General features: G+C 54.7%; 1 protein-coding gene across 1 annotated transcript in view; it reads left to right on the top strand.

Annotated features, from left to right (window-relative positions):
• The window catches only part of Myo18b (myosin XVIIIB), a 201,599-nt gene that overhangs the window by 157,421 nt on the left and 23,181 nt on the right, over positions 1 to 20,997 (top strand). Inside the window, exon 39 of the mRNA XM_027955886.2 lies at positions 18,773 to 18,903. Within this exon, the coding sequence (XP_027811687.2) occupies positions 18,773 to 18,903 (131 nt within the window). The remainder of the gene's footprint in view (positions 1 to 18,772; positions 18,904 to 20,997) is intronic.

The following is a 20,997-nucleotide window of genomic DNA, read 5'->3' as shown; positions in this document are numbered from 1 at the left end:
GGCTTCGAAAGCCCCAGAGAGAAGAGCTGGACAGAGGTGGGAGCAGCCCCAGCTCCAGCACCTGCTTGCCTGGACTCTGCCAAGGCCCTGGTCTTCCCAGGCTCCCTCCACCAGATGAGATGGGGACTGTCACCGCGGGGAAGATGGAGTGAGCTCGTGTGTCTAATTGCTTATGGCAGTGCCTTGAACAGAGTAAGCCAGTACTCATCGTCATCACCATTGTCACCCCCACGTCACCGTCATCACCATCATGAAAAGCATCACCACCCCACCACCAGGGCCACCAACACCATCACCATTGCCATCTCACTGCCATCACCTTCACCGTCTCATCCCCACCACCATCACCATCGCCATTGTTATCACCATCACCACCCCATCAACATCACCATCACCATGACCACCAACATCATCATCATTGCCATCTCCATCACCATAACCATCACATCACCACCCCAGCACCATCACCATTGCCATTGCCATCATCACTCCCATCACCATGACTATCGTCATCACCATCCCCATCACATCACCATCACAATGACCATTGCCATCATCATCAGCATCACCACCCCCATCACCATCGCCACCCCATCAATATCACCACCACCATCACCATCACCTTCACCACCCCATCAACATCACCATCACCATGACCACCATCGCCATCACCACCCCATCACTATGATCATTGTCATCATACCATCACCTCACCACCCCCATCACCACCCCTATCATCATGACCATTGCCCTCATCACCACCATCACCACCACCCCCAGCACCATCACCATCATTAACGTCATCACCACCATCGTTACCTCCCGTTCATCACCATCACTACCAGTACCATCATAAAATCATCACTCCACCATCACGACCACCTTTATCACCATCATCACTGTCATTGCCATCATCATCATCATCATCACCATCACCTCAAGAGTGAGACCAGAGAGCACGCTAGAGCCTGTCAAGGGCAGGCAAACTCCGAGTGTCGGAACAGCCTGGACCAGATTGAGAATTCTGGGAATTACGTCCCCAAACGCCACGTCCCCTGCCCTGTGGCCTGGGGCCTCATAGGTGCCTCTTTCTTTGTGCTCAGCATCCTGAGCTTCATCTTCGCTGGAATTCTGCCCTTTCCTCAGGCCTGCTTGGCTGAGTTCCAGGTAAGTGACTCGGAGCCCATCCTGCCACATGTCACCTCTGCTACCCACTCGGATAATTAGAACCAACACATTCATCTCCCCAACGGCACCCTCATCTTCCCTCGGCAGAGTTCTCAAATGGAAAAAAAAAAAAAGGCCCAAACAAGCTACATCTGTCCTCGTTGAGGCACTCTGCAGGGGCCCGCAGCTGACATCCACCCAGCTGGGCGGCAGAGCTCGGTTTCTGTTTGCTTTGGTGGGAGATGACGTGGCCGTGCTTTATTAAAGTTTGGCAGTGGTTTGGAGACAAAAAGCGTCTTCTGGAGAGAGGCTTCTAAACAAACATTCAGAGACTCCTTGGGGCTCCTGCCTCTGTGAGCTAATTGCGTGTTGAGTGAGGAGAAAAGGAACTGATGTCACTTCTCTGCAAACAAAAGAACAGGAGATGGCTTTCCTTCTTCCCGAGAGCCTGTGTGGGTGGGTGCAGGTAGCAATTGGCTGTTCTGTTACAGGTACTTTCCATAAAGGGCTGGGTAGCAGGCGGTTTGGATTGTGAGATGGGAGAGAGAATCAGTCATAACTACTCAGATCTGCTATTGTAGCACAAAAGCCACCATTGACGGTCCATGGATGAATGAGGATGTCGTGTTCCAATAAAACTTTATCGACAAACAGAACACAGACTGGATTTGGCCCAGAGACCGTAGTTTGCCTGTTCCTGCTCTACCAAGAGAAATTGCAGTCCTGGACAAGTCGCCCGTCCTCTCTGAGTCTCGGTTACCTCATCTGTAAAATGGGCTGTGAGGTAGTCAGGAGATGAAAGCCGTGTCTGGCACATATAAATGGTCAATTTATGATAACTCTCCCTGTCCCCACCCCCTCACCCCTGCCAAAAACCACAGGGAAGAAAGCAGATATCGACAGCTGTGCGCTTCCTGCTGGCCCAGCTATGGTTACAGTTCAGTGATGCAGATCTTTGGGGAGCTCATTTGAAAGTCAAGGAGCTGGGAGTTTCTCAAGGAAGGTCCTTGGTTGTCAGCTCCTGCCAGCACTTTCTCACACCAAGACGTCTTGACTGGTTCCGTCTATTTTATTTTCATTGCAAAGGTGGGGAGCTGGTTGCAAAACCCCGAGTGCTCACATTCAGATTTTATATGCACTCCCTCCCATGGCTAGTTATTGTTGGTTATTAGAGAAAGTAGTTTCTATGTGGTTTAATGCTGGGGACAAACTTCAAGACCTGTGTCTGCAAGCCAAGGGCACTGCACAGCCAATCTAAGAAATAAGTGTGCATTTTAGCCGGATTCATTTAACCAGAGCAGGGGAAAATGACTATTGTTTTTCCTAAGTGCAAACAGGATCCTGATTTGTAAATCTGTGGTTTGTTTGCTTCTGTAATGGATGCCACCTGGAGGCTGACTTTAAACTGGGTTATGTGTAGCTTGGATTTATTTAGTTGTTGTTGTTTATAAAACAGCCTATCATTTATGCCGGGTCTAAGCATATTTTAGGCCTCAAGTCACTGAGTTCTCCCAGATCCCCTGTGGCTTATGACTTTGCTTTTCCAAATGTATTCACAGGCTGGCCACCTGCTTTGGAAATGCAGAATCTCAGACCCCTGCCCACACCTTTGAGCCACAACCATCATTATAACAAGACCCTCAGCTGCTTCATATGCACCTGATGCAGGTGTTTCATAATGACTGTGTCACAGGTGAAGAGGCCAGGGCTGAGGAAGGTGTGGCAGGCTCTCCTCCCAACCAGATCTTAAGCACAGAGTTTATTATGCCATTTGGCTGTGCCTCCTGTCTCTGGATGACTGATGTGACTGTGTGCTGCTGTGTGGTTCTCCTCAACGGCCCTATTTCCTATTATGCCAGTTGTTGCTCTCTTCTGGACTCTTCCACTGCAGGATCCCTACGTGGACCCTACACCCAGTCAGTGTTCGAGTAGCTACTGCCTGTGGAGTGACTCCATGACACCTTTGCATATGTGACACTGAAAACTTCCTCTCAAAAAGGAGGTGGGGACGTGACCACTGTCAGTATCAATTGGTAGTTTTTCCTGGCCACATCTTTCCTTTGGGTCTTTAGAACATAGAATGGTAATCCGTTTTGGAATGGCTCTTGGCTTGGAGTCTTTCCAGTCTTCTCCCCTAGGGGCATGGTTGGAGCAGACAAAACGGGCCAGACACCAGGGTCTCCCTAGATTCTCTCGCATCTCACTATACCGTATGTGAATACCCGAGGCTGGTGTTTTCTGATGTGGTAGCCATTGTCCTCACAGGGATTTTTAAAATTGAAACAGAATAAAATGAAAAAAAAAATTGGAATTCAGTCGCTCATTGGCACTGACCACACACCAGGTGCTCCACAGCCACAGGTGGCCACCATATTGGATTGCAGGCACAGTCTCGGGCAGGCACAGTCATGAGTCTGGTCCACATTCTTCCCCTTTGTTCCTGGCTTACTGGCAGTTCCCTCCCAGACTTCTCCCCAGGGCGGAGCTCGCTACGCCACATGCCCCTCATTTCTGGTTCCTTCTTTGCTCCCGTTTCATGGTATCAGGGTCCTAAAGCGGGTAGCCTGTTTCTGGAGCAACCAATACCTGCTCAACACAGCCTTATTTGGTCCCTCAGCTCCTTTGGGTCACATCCCACTTGTACCATAGTCTAGGGGTGGCAGGGATGGAAACATTGTCTCCTAGTTGTATTTCATTCATTTTCCCATCGGGTACCAACAATCTGCATTAAAAAAAAATTAATTCATGAGCTAAACTCATTTCCTTGTGCCAATTAACTTCCATGCCTTTCCCTCCCGTCCCACAGCAGCATCTCCTGGTTGTCCACACGGCTGCTCAGGATTCAGACCATGGAGTCTTAGCAGTTGGGATGATCCCATCCTAGAATTTTGACCTATAAGGCCTTAGAATATCCAAACCAAGAAATATTAGGAACGAGAGAATCTTAATCACTTAGACACACAAAGTAGTAAACTCTTAAGCTGAGTGCTATGAATCTGATGTTTATGTAGGTCAAGTACAGTTGGATTTAGTTGATTTCCTGTGGCTCAACCGAAAAGAAGTATGGAATGTTGAAATCCATACTTTCTTTATTGCAAGGCAGGGCAGTACTGGGGACTGAACCCAGGGGCACCGACCACTGAGCCCCGTCCCCAGCCCTATTTTGTACTTATTTAGAGACAGGGTCTCACTGAGTTGCTATGCACCTCACTTTTGTTGAGGCTGACTTTGAACTCACGATCCTCCTGCCTCAGCCTCCTGAGCCATTGGGATTATAGGCATGAGTCACCGCACCCGGCTGAAATCTATACTTTTTAGAATGGTAAATGCTCATTGCTGCAGAATTTAGAACTTTAGAATTTTGGAATAGGGATCAGTAATTTTTTTCTACAAAGCACAAGGTAGTAAATATTTCCAGTCTCTCAACCTCTGAACTCTGTTGTTAAAGCTTGAAAGTAGCCATAGGTAATGCATAAATGAGTAGTTGTGTTCCAATAAAACTTTATCAAAGCAGGCTGCAGGCCAGATTTGACCCATGGACTATGGTATATCCTGTCGAAACATAAAACCAAAATGGTTCCCACCAAGCACTTGCGTTTGCGTGGGGAATGCAAAGACCTGTCCCCAGTTCTTCCAAAGGGTCCTATTCAAACGTGGGAATCAGCTTAAGGCCAGTTTTGCTGATTCAGACTCTGTCTCTCCCAGGATGGCCTCTGTCCTCCAGAGAGTCCATAAGGGGAAAGGGGGGTCCCATAGAAGTGGTAGTTAAAGCGGTCCCTGGCACAGGGGGAGTAGAAGAGCCGTATCCCAGAGCTAAAGGAAAATAATCAGAGGCCGTGCGAATCCAGACCGCTGGTCAGCCCCGTGAGCCAGACCCTCCTCCATCAGGCCTGGGAAGTGCTCCTGAGCATGGGGAGGGCAGGATTGATAAACCGCGTGAGCCCGCCTGCGGGCCCCAGCTGCGAGGCGAATTTGATGAGGCTGTTCATCGAAAAGGCACGCGCGCTGGGCCATAACCTTGAGATGTGGGGAAGGAGGGAGAGCGCGCACCGCGAGCAGTTGTTTTTCTTCCCCGCTGAGTCAATAAATGGATAAATGGACCGTGAGTGGCCAAGTGGCTGTTCTAATGTAAGACTCCATCAAGAAGAAGATCACAGAAGTGCATGGAGGTGGCTTCGACGTCTTTATGTCCCACTGCGTGAGCCTGGCTCCTAATGTCCTGGACCAGGAGGCCCCTGGAAGGAGGGGCGAGAGCCATGCAAGAGCTCACAGGGACTGCACGTGCCCTGAGCGCTCAGCCCTGCGCAGGCGCCCGCCAGCCACCCCCTAATTAAATCTGCACTTTCAACCTCGGGGTCAAGGCACTGTCTTCTGTCTGTCAGAAATAGAGGCTCCCGAGAGGTGAAGTCACTCGCCCAAGGCCAGGTGGCCCAGGACGATTACGGGCACCAGGGAGCGTGATCAGCCCTTGGACTCCAGAGCCTCTGCTCTTAACCAGGAGGCTGCAGTGATTCCCCACCGTCACCTGCACACGGATCACCTGGGTGTCATCCAGGTTCTGTCTCAGAGCTGCGGGCCAGGCCTGGGAGTCTGCATTTCTAACAGATGGCTAGGTGTCGTGATGCTGCTAGTCCAGGGACCCCACTGAGCACAGTCAGTCCCCTATTGTCCTGTCTCCTTTTGGGTGGGGGGTACTGGTGATTGAACCCAGGGGCACCCGACCACTGAGCCCCACCCCCAGCCCTATTCTGTATTTTATTTAGAGACAGGGTCTCCCTGAGCTGCTTAGGGCCTCACCATTGCTGAGGCTGGCTTTGACTTGGGATCCTCCTGCCTCAGCCTCCCGAGCCTCTGGGATCACAGGCGTGTGTCACCACACCTGGCCCTCTCCTTATTGCAGACCCTCCTCTTCACGGAAGGGGGAGGTTTATATTCTGCAGATGTGGTCACACAGCAGGAAGGGTTGGTCCAGGATTGGAATTCACATCTGTCTGACTCCAGAGTGTGTGTCGTTTCTAAAATACAGTCCCCTATCTACTCTTCCGCCTTTAGCCTGGCTCTCGGCTGCGGTGGTTTTGCCCCATGAGCATCCGGAGACATTGGGGGGTCAGCAGGCCTCAGAGGAGGGGGCTGCTGGGGTCTGGTGGCAGAGGCGAGGGGTGCTTCTGGGCGTTCTGAGCTGCCCGGGGCGGGTCTCCCTGCCGCCCCCAGCACAGGGCAATCTGGTCCCAGGCGCCCGTCACATCAAGGTGGAGAAACCTCACTCTCCGGTTCAATATCACTGGGTCCAGGAAATAAAAATACCCCAAGCCTCTCTCTGGAGCCACTAAGTGTCCTTGAATGAGAGGAATTAGTGGGCATTTGAGCCAATCCCACTAAAACGTGTCCACGACTCAATAAGAACCTCCGCTTCCAAAAACATCTGCTCTGCAGTCTTGGGTGGGACTCCCAGGATGGGGAGAGGTGGCGGTGGAGCTGGAAACTCCGCGACACCCTCTCACTCCGCAGATGGAAGCCCAGCCAGTCCAGAAGTCACCACTCATTCCCGGTCATTGTGATGGCCGCGACTTTTGCAGTTCCTGCTGCTGTTCAGCAGCGGTGTCCCCCGAGGCGGCCCACCTCCACCCCATTCTCAGCCGTGGACAGCATCTCTGCTCCAGGCCTGGGGAGGACCGGGGCTCCGTCGTGACGAAAAGAGGCAGGAGGCTGTGTGATACGTTGTCATGTGTCCCTTAACGAGGGACATACCGTCTGAGGAGGACAGCCTCAGGCGATTTCTTCCTTGTCCAAACCTGGTGGCGTGTACCTGCCAGACCTGGGTGGCCTACCGTCACTCCCCGTGACCTTGGAGCCAGGAGACACCAGCATCACCCCGGGCACGTGGGGGGACGCGATGCGCCTCCATGCCAACGTGGCTCCGAGATCACATCACGGGACGCCGGGCTGTGACACGCCTCGTGCCATTGGATCTTCACCGTGAGGCGAGGAGTGGACCTGCTGTGGCGTCGGGGGACAGGCCCCAGGAGGAGCTCTGGGGTGCCGGGCCTCAGGGCGGATGGCGCTGGTTTCTAGACGGAGGTTCTGGTCTCCCCCTGGGGAGGCTTCCAGACCCCTGTGTGTGCGGGTGTGTCTCGTCAGGTCCCCTGGGGGTGCGTCCAAGACTTGGACTGTCCCCAACTTACGACTGCACTTTCTCGTGCCCGTGCGATGCCCGAGGGCTCCGCCCACCCAGCAAAGTCTTGGACTTTGAATCTGGACGCTTCCCGGGCTCACCACTCGCACCACCGTCCTCTCCCCCAGCAGGCTCAGCTCCCAGGGGCCCCGGGATCCGGAGAGGACACAGGGGACACTGTGGCACTGATGTTCCTAGGTTAGGTGTCCCCCAGGCGGTCCCAGCTTACGATATTTTCAACTTCAGATGGGTTGGTTGGGACGAGACCCCGGCATGGGGGCTGTGGTGCCCATGGTGGCCGGGGCCTGGCACACGGCAGGGTTGGTCTTACCAATTCTGGGAAGCAGGACACCGCGTGGGTGGGTTTGTTTGGGGTACGGAAAGGACAAGAAGGACTTTGGGGACTGTGTGGAGACACTAAAATAGTGAGACAGAGTGCACCAGGTGCCTGAGTGGAGAGTCCCCGGGGAGAGGGGTGACAGTGAGAAAGTGTCACCACCGAGGAGCCCCCCGAACTCACCCATTCTTAAGCTGCCACCCAGGGGCTCCCGAACGGGAAGGAGAGCTGGTTTGGGGCGCACTTGCTGCATTCTGTGTGGCGCCTCGAGATCTTTCCACGCTGACTCCACCCTCCCCAGCCTAGGGTCACCGTCACTGCTCCCACCCACAGGGGAGAAAACCGAGGGCCAGGCAGGAAGCAAGACATGCCTGGGGTCCCTCGGGAAGCCGTGGAGCTGGGTCGCGAGCCCGCCTCTCTGTGAGCAGAGGCCACACTTGGAAGGCCGGCTGTACGCTGTACACGTGTGGATTTAGAAGAATCTGGAAGAATTTAAAGCTGAAATGTCAAGTTCCAGCTATTGCTGAAGGCACATGAGATATATGGCAGAGTAGGGCCCTCTTCATAAGGAGCTCAGTGTACACGGGACTGGAAATTGGAAAATAATTACAACTGAATGGACAGACGCTCATCCCCACGGTTCATACACATCTGGAGGCACAGAAGTAAAAGAGCCAAATTCTGTGCAAGGAGCCAGAGAGGGCGATTACGGAATGGGTCTCGTGGGATGGATAGGAGTTCACTAGTGAGACAAAGGGCCAGGCAGGAAAGGGCATTCCAGACAACAGCTGCAGGACATGAAGCCCAAGGCAGGCTTGGGAGCTGGCAGACTGGGATTTACTGGTAGGTGGGGGACAGGGCGTGGGCAGTGGAAAGAGAAGAACCTTGGAAGTTGGCTTCGGAGTGTGGACTGTCGGAAATGAGGAGCCACCAGATGCTTTGAGCGGGGGGGAGTGTCGTGGTCAGATGGGAAATTGGTCCTTGGGTGCTTGTGCCCTAGGGATTGGAGAGCAGGCTGGTGGAGGGCCTCTCGGTGGTGGTCAGGAAGGCCGAATTCATGAGGGAACAGAGACGAGCCCCACGTATTGATGCTAGGGAGTCCCCGAGGCCCCCGGAGGGGACCAGTCATAATGGTTCTCATGCCGATGTTCTCTGGATTCAAACCCAGCGTCCACTGGAGGAGTTTCAAGTCTCCTGCTCCTGTTCCTCCCATCACGGGGCGGCGAGGGGAAATGCAAACTGCATTTCCATTTAAATTGAAATAAGACGTGTCAAAGGTGGCCTGGTAATTACCGGCTGGAACAATGGCCCTGGTGTGGGAAGTCCTGTCGGTGTGTGTAGTACAGATCATTTTTACATTTGAGACTTAATTATATTGATATAATTACTCCCTGCTCAGGAGAATTGGGTGGCGCAGACATGTCATCTTTGTGTTTGAGCAGGAAAATGAAAGGCCTTCTTTCTCTGTTATCAGGAGGCGAGTGGGTGGGTGACTGTGGGCGGCCGGGGCCAAGGGGGTTGGAGGGCACCCCTGGTCAGGGTGTCTCGGTGCAGCGGGGACTTCTGGAGGCCCCTGCCTGCGGTGTGTCACCTCTGAGAAGGTTGGAGGCCAGCAGCAGCGTCCCCTTTCCCCGTTCTGAAGATTCAAAGCAGAAATCGTAGGCGGGAGGGGATTTTGAACTGGGAATACTTCGAGTCCTAAGGGAAGTGATAGAGGTGCTGGGTTGACTTTGTAAACCCTGTGACTCAAAGGCCCAGGACAGTCATTCACTAGTGTCTTGAAGTCCCCTCCTGTCCCCCATTAATGGCCTGAAAACCCTCAGCCACATTCTTCTTCCAGGTGAGGGTCCTCAAGAGGCTGTGCCCTCCTTGCCTCCCCACCCAGCAGGGGACACTTGAGACCCCAAGAATCAAGTACAAAGAGTCCTCCTCACCATCAGCCATTCAGGAGGCTGAGGCAGGAGGATCGTGAGTTCAAAGCCAGCCTCAGCAATAGTGAGGTGCTAAGCAACTCAGGGAGACCTTGTCTCTAAATAAAATACAAAATAGGGCTGGGGATGGGGCTCAGGAGTCAAGTGCCCCAGAGTTCAACCCCAGTACATCCCCCTCAAAAAAGTGGGTGAAAAGAGTGGGGTGCAATGGCACACACCTGTAACCCCATCTACTTGGGAGGCTGAGGCAGGAGGATCACAAGTTCAAGGCCAGCCTCAGCAATTTAATGAGACCCTGTTTCAAAATAAAAATAAAAAGGGCTGGGGGTGGAGCTCAGTGGCTGAGCACCCCAGTCATGGTGGGGGGGGGAGTTCTCGTTCTTGGCTGCCTGCCTTGAACCTCAGTTTGGGCCCCAGGTGCCTAGATTCCCTGGAGGATGAGAGGACTGCTCTGACTGGCTGTTGACAAGATGTTTGCCATCTAGGTCTTAAAGAACTGCAGTCCCTCCCTGCCAACGATCCAGGAAGCTATAAAGGCCTTCAGGCAGCAGCTGGGGGCATTTTTAAATAATCAGCTTGAAATCTAAGAGAGAGGAAAGATGGCCTGCAGATGCCCGCAGCCCCCAGCTCTTCCTTTTGCCTCAACCTAAGGAGGCAGGGAGTTGGGTGGTACAGGGTGCCTGCTTGTCTGCAGGGGTAACTGCATGCTGCCTTTAGTAGAAAACCATTAGCAGGAATGGACGCCAGATAGAAATACTCCAGTATATACATCGAGAGTGGTTGTCCCCAGGTACCTGACTTTGGGGTGAATTTTAAGGTTTTTAATGTTTAATCCCACTTTGTGGACTCTATTAGGAAAAAAGTATAGTAAAATAAAGGATTTTCGAAGATACAGAAAAGAGCATGTGCTATTGTCTTAGTTTTCTACAGGTGCTATAACAAAGTGCCACAAACTGGATGACTTAAAATAGCAGAAATGTATTGTCTTCCAGTTGTGGAGGCCGGAAGTCCAAAAAATCAAGATGGCAGCCAGGTCAGCTCCATTTGAAAGCTCAGGAGAAGAAACATCCCTGGCCATGGCTGACACCTGGCCTCTGGTGGTTTGCCAGCAATCTCTGTGTTCCTCGGCTTGCAGATAGAGCACTCCAACCCCAATCTCCATGTAACATTGTTTCTCACATGGTCCTCTCTCTACCTATACCTTAGTGTCAAAATTACCCCTTCCACTAAGGATCACGATCATATTGGACTAGGTACCTTTTTAACTTAATTACCTCTGTGAAGACCAAATGCAGTTCTGTCCTGAGGTATGAAGGAGGGATGGGATTTTAACCTGTCTTATCTGAGAACATAGTGCAACCAGAAATGTGTTCCTAGAAATGGAGAAACGTTCAGGGTGCTATGGGGTTTTTCCTTTATGTAACGAGGGTCTAAATGTGAAGAATGGATGTTTGATGGGGTTCCCAGGATCTCTCAGATCCCATCCAGGCTGGTCTGGGTGACCTGTAGATCATGTGGGCAGAATGGCATGTCCTTTCTGAGGTTGGCTTGTAGAACAGACATCTGACTTCTGCCGGGTTCTCTCTTGGATCCCTGGCTCTGGGGAAAACTATCGGCCATGTCACAAGTATGCTCAAGCAGCCCCATGGAGGTCCCCCGAGGCAGAACTGAGCCCCCCAGACAACAACCATGGTCTCTCTAAAAAAGAGACTCCCCCAACCTCACTCAAGTGAGGCCACAATCTGACATCATCACCAGGGATCCTGTATGAGTTTCCTACTGCTGCTGTAACAAGTAGTCGCACAGGATCTGAAAATAACAGAATTCTTCCACAGTCACAGAGGTCAGGAGTCTCAAATGTGTCCTGGGGGGTTAAGAATCAAGGCGTAAGCTTCTGGAGGCCCCAGGGGACTACCCTTTCCTTGCCTCTTCCAGGTTCCAGAGGCAGCAGGCCTTTGGCTCCTGGCTGTGTTTCTCCATCTGTGTTAACACCACCATAGGCCCTCCACCTCCCTCCTGTAAGGACCCTTGTGATTGTATACAGGGCCCACCTGGATAACCCAGGATCATGACACCTTTCGCCATGACGGGGGTCACACTATTCCACGTTCCTGAGCCGACATCCTTGAGAGGGCTCTGTTCAACCAGAACCACTCAACTAAGATACTGCCGGATTCCCAACCTAGGAAACAGCGAGAGAGGCTGGGCGCGGGATGCGTGCCTGTCATCCCAGCAACTTGGGAGGCTGAGGCAGGAGGATGTGAGTTCAAAGCCAGCCTCAGCAAAAGTGAGGCCCTGAGCAACTCAGTGAGACCCTGTCTCTAAATAAAACACAAAATAGGGCTGGGGATGGGGCTCAGTGGTCGAGGGCCCCTGAGTTCAATCCCCAGTACCAAAAAAAAAGAAAAAAGAAAAGAAAACCATCAGAGAGGATAAATATTTGCTATCTCAGAGCTCTGGGTGTGGAAGTAATTTGTTAGGCAGGAATCGGTAATGAATACGGGGTAGGGATTGTATGGTGCTTGAAAATTAAAATTCTGGAAGTCTCATGATGTTTTCCTTCAGATAACACACGGAAGGTGCGCAGATCTTCTCAGTGAACAGTGTGACGAACGTTTCCAAACTGGGACGTCACCGTGCATCCTCCAGAAGGGACCTGGCGGGATCGCGGGTGCTCCATGCTCTGTGCCCCTGGTTTACCTGTTCCTGCCCAGGTTCCTCTCATCCCTCCTCTGCTCTGCTGGACCTTGGCGGGAAGTGACATTGTGGGGGTGTCTGAGAGATCCCGCCCTGGAAGGCAGCCATGGTGTAAAGGAGTCTCCTTGTGGGTCCAGCTGTCTGTGGATGGTGCAGGACAAGGTCGGAGGCCCTCTGGGCACAGCTGCGGGCTCTTCGACAGGATGCTGTAAAAAGCTGAGTGTTAAGGTTCCTGCAAGTGTTGTCTCGTCTTGATGGGGGACGAGAGAGGCCAGGTCAGCTGGGGGCTCATAGACCCCATGTTGCTAGAGCTGGGAGGGAGCTCCCTAAAGGACTAGCATGTCCACGTGGGCAGCTGGGCAGGCCACAGGGTAAGACGATCACAGCCAGGTGCCAGGTGAAGGCAGAGACGGCGAGCCTCACCCCGTGGTCCCCGGGGCATCTGCGGCCTGAGTGAAGAAGACCCACTGCTTTTGACAAAGGCACTTCCTGGAGCCCTGTTCCTCCATCCGCTGGCAATGAAGCTCCTGCGCTGAATCCCCTAGGCTCCTGTTCTCCTGACCTATCCTGGCTCTTGGGCAGGATGTAAAATCCTTTCAGCTCCGAGGACCCCGTGTGAGATTCCCAGACTTCATTTTCTGGAGAAATGAGGTCGTCCTCATGATACGATTCCTGTCCGTGTCATAGTTTCCGATTTTGCTTAGGAGGAGGGACATGGGAACGTTCTCTGTGGACTGAGATCGGCCTCTGAGTTAGGCACGCCGGCTGCGGGCACCTTCACGTGGCTCCCCCTGTTCCTTGCTGTGACCTGTTGTCAGGGAATAATGCTGTCATCTTGACTGGAGAGGAACTGGAAATGAGAAAGGGTTGGTGGCCTTCGCAATCCCCATGGGTCATTCTAAAGCCAACGGTGCGCATCTCTTCCGACCCCCCTTCCTGCCAAGTTCGGGGTCAGCTTGTCAATGTGATGACGTCACCTGGTTTCTCAGCATCCTCATCAAGGAGAAATGAAGCCCCCAAACAGCCAGCAAAAACAGGTGTTTCTTGACTTAATGTTGGGGTCCCATCCCTATTCTCCCACTGTAAGTCAAAAAACCGTGAGTCAAAAAGTCGCCAAGTACACCTTCCCCCTGACCCGGTCACTCATCAGCCTGCTGGAGGGCGCTGGCCGTCCCCTTGTGACAGTGGGGCTCCCGGGGAGCTGCCGTTCTCGGATGCTGGCCAGCGTCAGGAGAGAGCATATTTTGGAAAAGATCCAAATTCAAACGTGGAGCACAGTTCCCTGGCATTGTGTGGGTCTGGCTCGTCATAAGGTCAAAAAGTCCTGAGTTGGACCCTAGTAAGTGGGGGCCGTCTTTCTCTTCTTTGAGGATTTGGAAGGCATTCCCAGGAGGATGGGGCTCATGCCAGGCCGTCGGCGTGGGGGGTTCCGGTCGAGGCTGGCACAGAGGCAGCGCAGGTTCAGGTACCCACCTTGGCAGTTCAGAGAAGAGCCTCTGACCCCGGGCGACCTGGTCTGAGCAGGGACTGGCTCAACACAGCGGCCATGGTGACGAGGGAAGGGGCTGTGGAAAATGCAAAGGCTTGACCTGACCCTGCCGCCCTCTGGCTGTGTGTCTTTGGGCTCTGCCAAGGTTTAAATCTGGCTTGTCCCCGCCAAAACTCATATGGAGGGTGGGTGCCCAGGTCTGGTGCTGAGAGGGATGAGACCTGTCAGAAGCGATGGGTGATTGATGGATTTTCTTGTGGGAATGAACTATACATTTGGGGGGACCTTATTGTTTACCTTAAGGGTAGGTTGTCAGGCTGGATGTGGTGGCATGCACCTGTAATCCCAGTGACTCAGGAGGCTAAAACAGGAGGATTGCAACTTAGAGGCCAGCCTCAGCAATTTACACAGGTGCTAAGCAACTTAGCAAGACCCTGTCAAAAAATAAGAAAAGGGCTGGGGATGTGGCTCAGGGGTGAAGCACTCCTGGGTTCCATCCTGGTACAAATAAATAAATAAATACATAGGGGGTTGTCACAAAGCACCTGGCCCCTGCCCTTGCTCTGTTGAACCTGGGCTGCTCTGCCACACATGTCCTCTCCCCTTCTGCTTTTCCATCTTTCTGCCACATGTCGAACAGCTCATGGCGTCACCAGAAGCCAAGCGGATGCTGTGCTGTGCTTGCCAACTTCTAGACCCTGAGCCAAAAGAAACTTCTTTTCCATATAAATCACCCTGCCCCAGGTGTTCTATTATAGCAGCTGAAAACGGACTCCACCAGGATCTTTGACGAGGCTCTCTGTGTCTATTATAAGATCATAAAAATAGAATAAAACAATGAGTTGGCAGGACGATTATGGGCAAAAGACCTCAGACAGCGATGACCACTGGCCCCATCTTTGCTCCTGCCGGGAGTCGGGCTGTTCCAGTCTTACTAAGAGGATCTGTGCAGACCTTTAGGGTTCTCTGAGCCCCCCAGCTCCTCCCTTTCCCCAGTGGGACTGACGCTGTGTCCTGGTTCTCATGCGTTCCACTGCGGTGGCTTCGGGGCCCCTACCAGGACACCATCCGTGGGGCCCCCGATTTTCCCCAGCAGCCTCTTTTCTCCCAGGCAGGTGGCCCTGGGACAATTTGAAGGAAGAGTGACAGTTCCTTAGGACCTTGCTTTCTGGCACGACTCCCGCACCTCCAGAGACGCGGGCATCCCCGGAGGGAGCAGGGGCAGCTAGAGGCAGTGGCCTAGCCCCTGAGCCTCAGCCTGCTCCTCTGTGGATGGGCACAGTGAGGGACCCAGATGCCTCTCGACACGGAGCAGGTGGACGCGGGGATCGTGCGCCCTGGTGTGAGAGAGGAACGAGGCTCTGTGGGTTTGACTCTGATGATAAAGCGGATTCACATCCTCTGCAGAATTTCTGGAGAAATGAAGAAGGGGAAAGTGAGAATCTCGTGGTCTCTCCGAGAGAAGTCACCATTGCCACCGACTTTTTGCAAAGACCCCCAGTCACTTTTTCTCTCCCTAGTACCTGGCTCTAAGGGCCCTCATAACCATGAAGTGAGATGAGATATTTTAACCGTGTAGCAGAGCCCCTGTGGATGGGAGGAGTATAAATGGGCACATTCATTCATTTGTGAGCTCTACGACATTCATTGTGCACGTTCGCTCCTTTATTAAGCAAGAGGACAGACTCGATGTGTTGTGATCAAGGTTCGCGGGGGGCGGGGAGCAGCCTGGTACTTTAGACGGTGCAAATCCAGGTCTGTGGTTCTCGAGGTGAAGGAGGGGGATGGCCAATGGCCGATCACACAGATGCTGATCAATACATGCTTCCTGTTTATTAAGGCAGGTGCCGGACGCTGGGGCTGTCGCAGTCTGTGAGCCCTGGCCACTGCCCAGGCCTGACCAGGAGGCTCTGCTCATCTTTAATGAATCAGAAAAAAATAACAGTGCATTTCCACCAGGGGCCGAGCGTCTCTGAGATCCATTGATCTGTAGGGTAAATATCGCGGCCTGGGTGACATGAGCCTGGAGAGCCCGGCGGGGTAGGGGACCGACACTGACCTGGGAGAGTCCTGCACTTGCAGACGGCAGCGGGCCTCGGAGATGGACAGGCTCAGGGCAGAGAGACAAACAAACAACGGCTCTAAATATTAACCTAATTGAACATCGTGAGAGGAGACGGCTTAATTGCAGTCATTAATTATCATACAAAACGCTTCCCGCGCGGCCACCTCGATGCCTCGTGCTTCTGGGGGAGCAGCCTGGGCTCGGGGCATGTGCGTTCCGGGTCACGCATCAGCGAGTGTCTGTCTGTTCGTCCATCCCCGTCCTAGCCGGGTGCCTGCTACGCACCAGACGCCCCAGGGTCAGGGTAGATCAGGTCCCCGCAGCAAAGGAAGCCCCGTGCCATCAGAAGGGTGCAGCGGCTGGGCCTAGACCAGAGCCGGCCCACAGTAGGGGCTCAGTGAACGTTCCCGGGATGGACGGATCTGTGACCCCACCAGCCTGTACGGGGGCCGCGTGTCTGTGACAGCGTCCGGACCACCACACGCAGGCTCCTGTTCCTCTGGGCACCTGTCCGTCTGTGGGCCTCTGCTGTGGGCCCTGAGCATCATGTTGGTGGTGGCCAGCCCGCCGGGGTCCACGGCCCGTTGTGCAGGGGTGAAGAAGGACGGGGTGCTCCCACGTGGCCCCTCTCCTGTGTCCTCCTCCCCGGTCTCGGGGGTCTTGGTGGGGCCTTGCTCCGTCTGCCCCAGGGAGGCCGCTGCGTCCTGTTCTTAGTGACTCGGCTCTGCCCTCAGCAGCCTCCGCTGGGTGTCCAGGGAAGCCGGGGGATCTGCTGGTTGCTGGCCACAGCGGCTGGGCTCCCAGGCCGCTCCTTGTGCGTCCCACAGAGTCTGATGCGGCCCCAGCAGATGGGCCGCGTGGAGGGTGGGCGCTAGTGGCAGGTCCCGGGTCCCTGTCCCCTGGTCTATGGATGGCTCCCCTGCTGCTGGCCTCCCCCTCCGTCCAGTGGATTCATGCCCCTGGCCACCCTTGCTTGTCACCCCGGTCTTCTCTCTGCAGGGCTCTGGAGCTGGAGTCCTGCACTCCAGGCTCATTACTGCTGTGTGACCTTAGCAAGTCTCCTCCATGACGTAAGGACAGTATGTCCCCTTCCAGTCTCCTTACCCTCCTCTGAGAACTGAATGATACAGATGCCACCATTCACTGAGCCTTCCCACTGGACCAAGTCCATTTACTCCCCAAAGAGCCCTTTGAAGGAGGGATGATTGCCACCCTCCTTTTACCAATGAGACAACAGAGGGTCAGAGAGGTTGAGTCACTTGCTGAAGGTCACACAGCATTGAGCAACAGAGCACTCGTCTCTGTCCCTCTTGTCCACTTACCAGGAGACTCCCTCAGGGTTGAACTTCAGACATTTGAGGCTACTGCGTGATGCTGACAGGGGCACAGTGCACCCGAGCAGGGCTGGGAAGGGACGGCCACCCCTCCTCAGGCCGCCTCTGCTTCCAGCCCAGCCCCGCTCTTCTCCTCAGCCGGGCTTGGCCCTGGGACTTGCCCAGCCTTTGCCAACAGCCTCTTCCTCTCTCTCCAGAATTAGAAAAGACCCACAGTCACTTGACGTCACAATAACAAGGACGGACCAGCAACCTGCCAAGGAGGGAGGGCTGAGTGTGTCCCTGTAACAGGGAGCAGCCCCGTCCTCCCGGCCTCCTCTGGGGCGTCGCAGAGCCTGAGAGCCAGGAGGGTGGTGTTCAGATCTCAGCTCTGCTCCTCACCTGCCCCAGTGACCCTTCTGGCCTCAGGTTCCTCATCAAAGCAGAAAAAAATAGATTCCAGGCCCAGAGAGGGCGGCGAGCTGCTTCCAGTCACACAGCCAGGGGGTTCCCCGGGAGCTGGGAACCGCAGTGAGATCTGACGGCAAACCCTCCCCCCATCATCAGGCAGGGTCCCTTTAACAACAGTGCAAAGTGAGCTTGGCACCTTGTCACTGTGCACGGCTGCCTGGTGGCCTGGGTTGGCGTGTTGTCCTCTGTTCTGTGGCTTCACCTGGTTTCCCAGAGCCTTTCCCACCACCGCGATCCTCAGGACTCGCGTTAAAGTCTGACTCCTGGCATCGTAGGGACCCGTGGTGACTTCTCTCACCTTGGCCAGTGGCTGGGGACGGCGCCTCTCAGCCCCTCCCTCGTCCACAGCACCGCTCCCACCTCTGGGGGCTCAGAGCTTTGCCTCCCTTTTGATTTGTCCCCGTCGGGATTCGCTTCCAGAACCTGGATTCTGGGTCTAGCCCGGGGGCAGGCCCAGCGCTGGGGACAATTGGGCCACACAGTTCCCCCTGCCCTTTACTCACTCAGTGCCAGCAGCACCCAAGTTGTGACATTGGCAAATGTCCCCAGTGAGGGCAAGGTCACGGCATTAAGAGAGCGGGAAGAAACGGGCTGCCCGCGGCAATCAGAGATTCTCCAGAGTCAGAACAGAATCTGAGTAGGTCTGCGACAGGGAGTACTGAGCAGCAGAATGAGCACTAAGAGATGACCATGCTCAAATTAAGGCTTCACATCCTCAGGCCTCGGTTGCCATCTGTAAAATGGGAGCCATAATCATGACCACATGCAGGTTGGGGGCGTGAGGGCAGGAGCACCGCACGCCGTGCTGGCCACAGGAGGCCCTCCATAAGTGCCAGCCCCGTGGGTCTGCTGCTGGGTTTTCCATCTTGGCTTTTGCTGCTGCTGAGGACAGAAAGGTGGGGGCGTCCAGGGGACAGAGTGGCAAGGACACCGTCCCTATGCGCCCTTTCCCCAACCTGCTGCACCAGGTCCGTCCCTGGCTGTGCTGGAGGTCCCCAAATCCCACCCCCTCTGTCCGACATGGAGCGTCCTCGGGGTCCCACAGGCTCCTCTGGTATTCGGCTCCGGCGCGGGCTCCGTGAGGACTCAGGAGTGGGTAGCTCAGCGTGGACTATGGTCTGTGTCCCCAGGAGAAGTACGTGGAGGAGCTCGCAGCCGTGAGGCAGACCCTGCAGTCAGACCTGGAGACGTCCATCCGGAGGATCGCCGACCTGCAGGCGGCCCTGGAGGAGGTGGCGTCCAGCGACAGCGATGCCGAGAGGTAATGGGCTGGGACCAGTTGGGGCTGGACACAGCAGGGGGGTGTCACCTCGGGGAGCCTCAGGTCTGCAGTGGGCCTGGGGCCGTGGCTTCAGGGGGACCCACAGGCCTCAGGGGCTGGAGGTGTGGCTGGCCTGCTGGGATGGGGACAGGCGGGAGCTACCCCACGAGTCTCCTTGTCACCCCTGAGTCCATCTGGTGCAGCTTGCCGAGCCCCAGGCCAGGGCACGTGGCAGACAGTGATCTGGGGGAAGCTGTCGCCCAGTGAGTTCCAACCCCCTCATGTGCACGGTGACCGAGTTCCATTAGGATGAACAGTAAATGACCAACAGGTGGTCATTCTTGACCGATGGATTCGAGGTGTCTACCCAGTGCCCGCCCGTGGGGTTGCGGGAGCTGAAGGACATCGTGGACGAGAGTCAGGGAGGACAGTGCTGGGGACACAGTGTGAGCTGAGCTCCTGCAGACAAGGGGGGCCACTCCACAGAAGGAGCTCCAAGAGGCAGATGTAGAGGGTAAGGGTTGGGAGGCCACCCAAGGTCAAGGTCAGCACCTCTGTCCTTCCTCAGAGGATAGCGTGCTTCCTGCCACAGGCTGCGGGTCAGCACTCGGTGAAAGAGCCCGCCGTTCCCCAGGCCGTCCACCCTGCGGGTGGCCAAAGCGTCATCTTCCCAGGCGCTGCCCGGCCATCTCAGCTGTCCTTACCACAGCTGCCCATCTGGCTGCCCATCTTGGCCCCATCCCACCTCCATGGCAGCCCAGGGAGCAGGGGAGGTTTTGTTTGCCTAGCTTTGCACTAGGAGCCTGTAGATGGCCCAATACTTGCCAGCCACCGGCCACCAGCCACCCACAGGCCACCCGCCACCCACAGGCAGGCTGCACTGAGTCTCACCCCTCATCTGCAAAGTGACCCTCCTTCCTGGTCTTTCCCTCGGCAAGGCTGGTTGTGCTGCAGCCGGAGTGGCCAAACCTCAGACCTTGGCGTGTCACCTTCTGTCCCTGGGAGGACCCTGCTCTCAAGGTCAAGGGCACACGGCCCAGTAGCAGAGCCTGACCCAGGGCTGCTGTCACCTCCTTCGCCTCCTCCTGGCAGGGGGAGCAGGGGCTGCTCTCCTGCTGCAGGTGTGGTGCGGCCCCGGAAGGGAGCCCGAGAGTGCCGGCAGCCAGCTCTGGTTACCCGTGGGAGGGACCAGACACCTCTGTCCAGGAAGACCTGTGTCACCAAAAAAGAAACCAAACCCAACCAAACCCAAAACACATTCCAACACTGGAGGACTTGCTTTATCTTCCCCCAAGTTTGTTTGCATTTTCTAAAACTTGCAGGATGAACGCCCATACGCACCCCTGTCCATGTTAGAGCCACGTTAGGAGATTTTGCTCCTACAAGTTACGGACTTTGAACCCCTTATTTTGATAGATTAATTAATTAATTAATTTCTGGTATCGGGGATTGAACTCAGGGGACCTCGACCCCTGAGCCACATCCTAGCCTTATTCTGTGTTTTATTTAGAGACAGGGTCTCACTGAGTGGCTTAGGGCTTCGCTGTGGCTGAGGCTGGCTTTGAACTCACGATCCTCCTGCCTCAGCCTCCCGAGCCGCTGGATCGTGCGCCACTGTGCCCGGCTTCAGTGCCTAATTCTAGAAAGTCTTGCAGTCCTGGGCTGGTCCTGGCTACTTGGAGAGCTGTCACCTCCAACTCTCCCAATAAAGATGCCCGTGCTGGGCAGCAGTGTAGCAGATGCCATGTGGATCTGAAACCTCATGTTCTGAATACAGAGCGTGGCCTCAAGTCTTCACTTAATGCCAAAGGGACTTCCGAGCATATCACTGTCCCCTGCTAGTTTGCACAGCCGCCAAGCTGCAGGTGAAATAGCAACCAGTGACGTTGCCGTGGCTGTCAGCTCAGGACTCCATTTAGGATCCCCCTCCACCACCTACTTCTGCAATTACAAGGCCTTTGTCCATGGGGCTTGCTGGGCGCCGGGCGGCTGTTCCGTTAATGGAAACTCCGGAGCATTTGGATTCATGATAAGGGGAATGAATGGCTCTGGGTCCTGGGATCTCTGGCCAGTGCGAGACATCTCAGCCATTTC

This window comes from Marmota flaviventris, chromosome 1, assembly GCF_047511675.1.
Source record: "Marmota flaviventris isolate mMarFla1 chromosome 1, mMarFla1.hap1, whole genome shotgun sequence".
In the NCBI taxonomy this organism is placed as follows: Eukaryota; Metazoa; Chordata; class Mammalia; order Rodentia; family Sciuridae; genus Marmota; species Marmota flaviventris.
Note: the sequence above shows the minus strand (reverse complement) of the source record. Positions and strands in the feature narration are given on the sequence as shown.